This window comes from Malania oleifera, chromosome 4, assembly GCF_029873635.1.
Source record: "Malania oleifera isolate guangnan ecotype guangnan chromosome 4, ASM2987363v1, whole genome shotgun sequence".
Taxonomy (NCBI): Eukaryota; Viridiplantae; Streptophyta; class Magnoliopsida; order Santalales; family Ximeniaceae; genus Malania; species Malania oleifera.
The window spans coordinates 61,664,248-61,670,929 of NC_080420.1; the positions used below are offsets into that span (position 1 = coordinate 61,664,248).

At 35.8% G+C, this 6,682-nt stretch overlaps 1 protein-coding gene across 1 annotated transcript; it reads left to right on the plus strand.

The window, feature by feature from the left end:
• The first annotated feature begins 843 nt into the window (after positions 1-843).
• On the plus strand, positions 844-5,329 carry LOC131152933 (receptor protein kinase TMK1-like). Its single transcript, XM_058104899.1, has 2 exons — positions 844-3,398; positions 4,355-5,329. The coding sequence occupies exons 1-2, from the start codon at positions 1,082-1,084 to the stop codon at positions 4,882-4,884; spliced, it is 2,847 nt and encodes a 948-aa protein (XP_057960882.1). The 5' UTR covers positions 844-1,081; the 3' UTR covers positions 4,885-5,329.
• The last annotated feature ends 1,353 nt before the right edge of the window (positions 5,330-6,682 follow it).

Sequence of the window (6,682 nt, forward strand, 5' to 3'; positions counted from 1 at the left end):
AATTTAATAACTAAACACATCACAAAACAAATAAAACATAATCTAATATTTTTAAATTCAAATAACTTATCAAACATAGTGCTAAAAAAAAGATAAACTAAAAGTTCAATATTCTTTATAAATTAAAATTATAAAATTGGATTTTAATATTTTCTGTGTGTAAATATAAATGTTAAATAGATAAAGAAAACTCAGCTTTATATTAATTAGTTGATAATAGTTTGAGACGATTCACTAACTTTTCCTCATTTTATTTATGTTGTTATGTTATTAAATATGAAATTCAACCTGTCATGCTGATGTTAATTGATTGACTCGACTTAGCTATAAGGTAATGGATTCATCTATTAGTTTAATTTTTAAAATATATTGTAATTAACTAACAATTTTTTTAAAAAATTAATTTATTAATTTAATACTATTTTTTTAAAATTTATCTTATCAAAATTGAATGGGAGGGTAAATTATTAATTTATTAGGAATAAAATTTATTGCTTTATTAAATTTAATGTTTGATTTATGGTCAACAGGTTTATTTTAATTATACTTATAATTATATTAAATTTATTCCTATAATTACTAATACTTATTTTAAAAGACATTTTTAACCATCTACAGCTATTCCATTACTCTTATACTATTTGATTTATTATTATTTTTTTATAATTTTTTAGAAATTTGAAAAATAAAAACTCGTAGAGTGTCATGAAGAGAATGTATAAAGGGCCCACGTGGCGGCGCGCTGTCTTCCCGTTTTCAATTAAATATTCAGTGACTCTACACGTTTGACAGCATACGTGGGACCCACACGCATATGCCCCCACCATTTCCCTCTTCTTCTTCATTCCACTCTTCGGGAAAGCCACCCCGTTGATGCCGCTCTCTCTCTCTCTCTCTCTCTCTCTCTCTCTCCTTTCATTCTCTCAATCTCCGCCGTTGTGTCTGCAAACCCCTTCTCATTATCGCCATTACTGAAGGCTTCCTTTCTCGCGATGCTCTCCTAAACCCTACAATATTTTTGACTGATCCTCAAATCTAATCTCTGTTTTCTGCTGCGGTTTGGTCTAGTTTGCTCTAGGAAATGAGGAAACCTCGTCTTGGTCTGAGGGTTTATTCTGCCCTCCTCCTTCTCATTTCCTCTCTCTTTGTCTCTGTTCATTGTCAGTCTAGTTCCGATGATGCTTCTGTAATGCTCGCTCTCAAGAAAAGTCTAAACGCGCCCAGTAAGCTCGGTTGGACGAACTCAGACCCGTGTCAGTGGGACAACGTTGGGTGCTCGCCCGATAAGCGGGTCATTCGGATTCAGATCGGACGGCAAGGACTGACGGGCACTCTGCCGGCGAACATCGGCAACCTTACTAGGTTGCAACGATTCGAGGTCATGTTCAACGAACTCAGTGGGGATCTACCGAGTATGGCCGGGCTGGATCAATTACAGGTTCTCTTGCTCAGCAACAATAGTTTCTCGTCGATTCCCTCAGATTTCTTCTCGGGGATGTCGTCGTTGCAAGCTGTAAGTCTCGACTACAATCCCTTCTCGGCGTGGGCGATTCCGGATAGCCTTAAAAGTGCCGTGTTGCTTCAGAATTTCTCGGCGAATTCGGCGAACATAATTGGCGGAATCCCGGAATTTTTTGGGGGTGACACTTTCATGGGTATGATCAATTTGCATTTAGCTTTTAATAGTCTCGAAGGCGAATTGCCTGGCAACTTTTCGACTTCACCAATTCAGTCCCTGTGGTTGAATGGGCAGAAGAGTACCTCTAAACTCAATGGCACGATTCAAGTGTTAAAAGGCATGACAATGTTGAAAGAGGTTTGGTTACATTCGAATAGCTTTTCCGGTCCTTTGCCTGATTTTTCGGGATTAACTGGGTTGCAGAGTCTTAGTTTGAGGGATAACCAGTTAACGGGGATTGTGCCGCCATCTTTGATCAGTCTTCCAAGTCTTAAGATAGTTAACTTGACAAATAATCTGCTTCAAGGAGAGATGCCCAACTTCGATAAATCGGTGGCCGTGGATATCGCCGGGACTAATAGTTTTTGTTTGCCTTCTGCTGGTGAATCTTGCGATCCGCAAGTGAGCATATTGATTGACATAGCTGGATCGGTGGGTTATCCTACCGTATTCGCTGAGAATTGGAAAGGGAATGATCCCTGCACGCCGTGGTTGGGACTCACATGTGCCAACGGGAACGTGACTGTTGTTAACTTTCAGAAAATGGATCTTGCAGGTACAATTTCGCCAAACTTTTCGTCACTTGCATCGCTACAAAGACTGATTCTTGCTAATAATAATTTTACTGGTACCATACCATCTCTTCTTACAAATTTGGCTAATCTTAGAGAACTTGATGTTTCAAACAACCAACTTTATGGTAAAGTACCGTCATTTAGGAGTAGTGTGATTATAAAGACTAATGGAAATCCTGATATTGGAAAGGATGCTAGTAGCGTCCCACCGCGTGCTCCTCCTGGAAGTATACCCAGTCCGACTCCTGGCACAGATTCTGGTGATCAAAATTCTTCTTCTGGAAATGGTAACAAGAACTCAGCCACTATTGTGGGTTCCGTAGTTGGTGCATGTGTGGTTGTTGGATTTGGGCTCATAGGTGTCTGTGTCTATTGCAAAAGACACAAGCGATTTGGTAGAGTTCAGAGTCCAAATACAATGGTGATTCATCCTCATCATTCAGGTTCGGACCATGATCCCGTGAAGATCGCAATTGCTAATTCCAGTGTTAATGGCATGGGAATGAGTGAAATCTATAGTCATTCTAGTATTGCTTCTAGTGATATCCATATGATTGAAGCTGGGGGCATGGAAATTAAAATTCAAGTTTTAAGGAATGTAACTAACAATTTCAGCCAAGAAAATATATTGGGAAAAGGTGGTTTTGGAACTGTTTACAGGGGAGAATTGCATGATGGAACTAAGATCGCAGTTAAAAGGATGGAGTCTGGGGCAGTGAGTGAGAAGGGTCTGGCTGAGTTCCAGTCTGAGATTGCTGTTCTTACGAAGGTTCGGCACCGCCATTTGGTCGGTCTTATTGGATATTGTTTGGATGGAAATGAGAGGCTTCTTGTATTTGAGTACATGCCACAGGGAACTCTTAGTAGATATCTCTTCAACTGGCAAGAGGAAGGATTGAAACCCCTTGAATGGACAAAAAGGTTGATCATTGCTTTAGATGTGGCCCGAGGGGTTGAGTATCTGCATAGTTTAGCTCATCAGAGTTTTATTCATAGGGACCTCAAACCTTCTAACATTCTTCTTGGAGATGATATGCGAGCTAAGGTAGCTGATTTTGGTCTTGTTCGTCTTGCCCCAGAGGGCAAAGGCTCATTCGAAACAAGGCTAGCAGGAACTTTTGGGTACCTTGCACCAGAATATGCAGGTAAATTGCTTTGAATTCCTTTTAACTTTGCAGGTTATTTTAACTGGGGCAGGGGTGCACAATTTGCTCTTCCTGCATATGCTTGGTTAAATTATGAATCATTTTTTCATCTAATGAAATCAAATGACTGCAAAAGAGATTTGTTTTCTGAAAGTTATGCACATGAACAATTTAAGATCATGAAATAAATTGTTTGTCATTTTATATTTTCTTGTAATGTTATACGTATATATTTCTTTTCTAACTATATACACACTTCTTGTGTTATAATCTTATTATTTGGATGAAATAAGATACTAAGAAAGTCTTTAAAATTTGCTTAAAAAATTGTCAATTCTTGTCTTGGCAGACTGAGCATTTAGGCTGTCATTGTCCACAGTGGCGAGTTCAATGTATTTACAGTGCACAGTTAAGTGCTTTTGTTATTTGGATATAATCATTTTCTTTAGCAAATATCTGAAACCAACTTTACAAAAGATGGAATAGGAGATAATGATAAACTTGAAATGATTGTGACTTAGAAATATTTCCTAACTCTGGAGCCATTATATCCTTTATTTTTTGGTTTGATGACTCGTGGAATTTGTATTATTTCATAATTGCAGACATGATTATTGTTTGTGTGGTTTGCTTGCTTATTGACATGTATTGCCATGTTCTACAATGATGCATAATTTCACCGTTGTGTGAAAAATGAATCACCTGTCCAGTGTGTTCTAAATTCTAATAAGGTGGTTGAGCTCAACGTATGACCCACTCTTTAGTGTAAGAATATGATATGTTCCTGTTGTCTTGCAGCAGGGGTAGTCTACATTTTTGTTTCAAATGTTACGAAATGAGAGTCTGAGACCCACTCTTTCTGGGGAATGTGCATTAAAGCCTATGAAGTAGTTCATTGATAATCTTTGTTGTTTGCTTAGTCAATAATTTTGGCTCTAACACTGATTTTAACTTAGTGACGGGACGAGTGACTACCAAGATTGATGTGTTCAGTTTTGGGGTGATTCTAATGGAGGTGATCACCGGAAGAAAAGCACTTGATGATACTCGGCCCGAGGACAGCATGCACCTCGTAACCTGGTTCCGCAGAATGCAGATCAACAAGGACACGTTTCAAAAGGCAATTGACCCATCAATTGATCTGGACGAGGTTACTCTTGCCAGTATCAGCACCGTTGCTGAACTGGCTGGCCACTGCTCTGCCAGAGAGCCCCACCAGAGGCCTGACATGAGTCATGCAGTCAATGTGCTTTCATCTCTCGTTGAGTTCTGGAAACCTTCGGATCAAGATTCGGAGGATATGTATGGAATTGATCTTGACATGACTTTACCCCAGGCACTGAAGAAATGGCAGGCCTTCGAGGGGAATAGCAACACAGATAATTCATCTTCATCACTTTTTGGAAGTACGGACAATACCCAGACCAGCATACCCACTAGGCCATCTGGGTTTGCAGATTCCTTTACATCTGCAGATGGGCGGTAAGAATCAAGAAACTGTGGAGGACGCTGGGGGGTTGAATGGCTCAATGAGGTTTGCTCTGTTCATTCTTTATGCTTCTTCCTTGCTTTTTCAAGCTGATAAGGGTTATCTCTTCCCATATGTTCATTTGAGCAGGCACTTGTTTCCTGTTCTCTTTTAGGAGTTTCTGAAAGTGCAAATAGATGTGGATACTGAAAATTAGTTGGGGTTCTGCCTTGCGTGCGTGCTTTTGACTTTGATATTATTCAGTAATTCAGCTGTAAAAAGGTCCATCATGTGAGGAACCGATCTGAGCCCGACTCAGAAGTCTGCCATTTGTTGCTTGCTTTTAAAAATTGTAGCAATCGTTGCGCATAGACTTCAAGTTTTGAATTTAGATTTTTTTTTTTTCGAGTTGTGATTGTATTGAAATTATCAAAATTTATATAAATTTAATTAAAGTCTCAAATGATAGTGTGGAATTTCACCTCCCCTTTCTGATCCATATATTATCATGAAACCTTGTGGAAAGTGTACATTTCTTAAAGGCGATGCCAATCTCTAGTATAAAAAAATTGTTTCATTTTTCTGTTCATGAATGGAAAAATCAATTGAGTATTGGCCATTGTACGAGAAAAAAACTTTATAGAAATATTAGTCTCATTCAACACAAATGACTTCCAGAAGTTATTTTAATTTCTTTGAAAGAGACCAACTCTTATGTATTGTGCAAATTTATTTTTCTAAAGTTCTGTTAGGGGTTTAAATGATTAAATTTGGTCACACAAATCATATAAGTCCACATGCGCGCGCACATATATATATATATATATATATATATATATATATTGGACAAGGTTGGTAGAGTTGATTTTTTTCTTTTTTCAAAAAGGGCCTAACGGTTTATTTACTTAAAAGTAAATCGACATAGCGACTTTATGCTACGTTTAGTTTGTGTTCCCTTCTGGTTTTAATAATGCAAAATCCTGCTTTAAGTTTAAGATAATCGTTAGTTTTTATTTTTTATTTTTTTAAAAAATTAAGAAAAGAATTTATACACACTATATCATAAAATAAGCATAAATATTTAAAAAATGAATTTCGAAACTTTAATTTAAATTTGTTTGAATTTGAAAGAAGCATGGTAAATTTAATAGTAAATTTTGTTAAAATCCACAATCAAAATTTAAGACTCAAAAAGCATGCCTCTAAACACTAGTATAATCATATTTTTAGGGCCACAAAATATAATTTGTCCACTTGGAATTAGAACTTTGTTTGGAAAATGGAAATAAATCAAAAAAGATAAAAAGAAAATTTATTTTCTATAATATTTTCTCTGGATACTGAATGTCATTATTAAAAATAAAAATAATGTAATGTGATTAAAAATTAAGAAAAATTAAATATTAATGATGTACAAAATTAAACTTTTGTTCACTAATTTGTTGCTATATATTATATTTTATTTTCTTTCGTTCTTTGATAAACAAAGAAGAAAAAATTAAATTCTTTCAAGGCCTACTTCGAATTCGAAAAATATGAGGGAAAGAAAAGGAAAATATAAAGGAATTCACTCTGTGATGTTTGGTTGTTGAGAAAAGTGAGAAGAAAATTAAAAAATATATAAAAAATCAATGAATTAAAAATTGATTTTATACATAATTCATATTTGATTTTTTAAAATTTTAAATTATATAAGAACAAATTTTTATTTCTAATATTATTTGTTTTAGAGAGAAATATAATAAACTTATTTTCTTTTTTCTTTTTCATTCCTTAAGCAAAAACTTTCGTCCAAAATGATCTTTACATGTTTAGA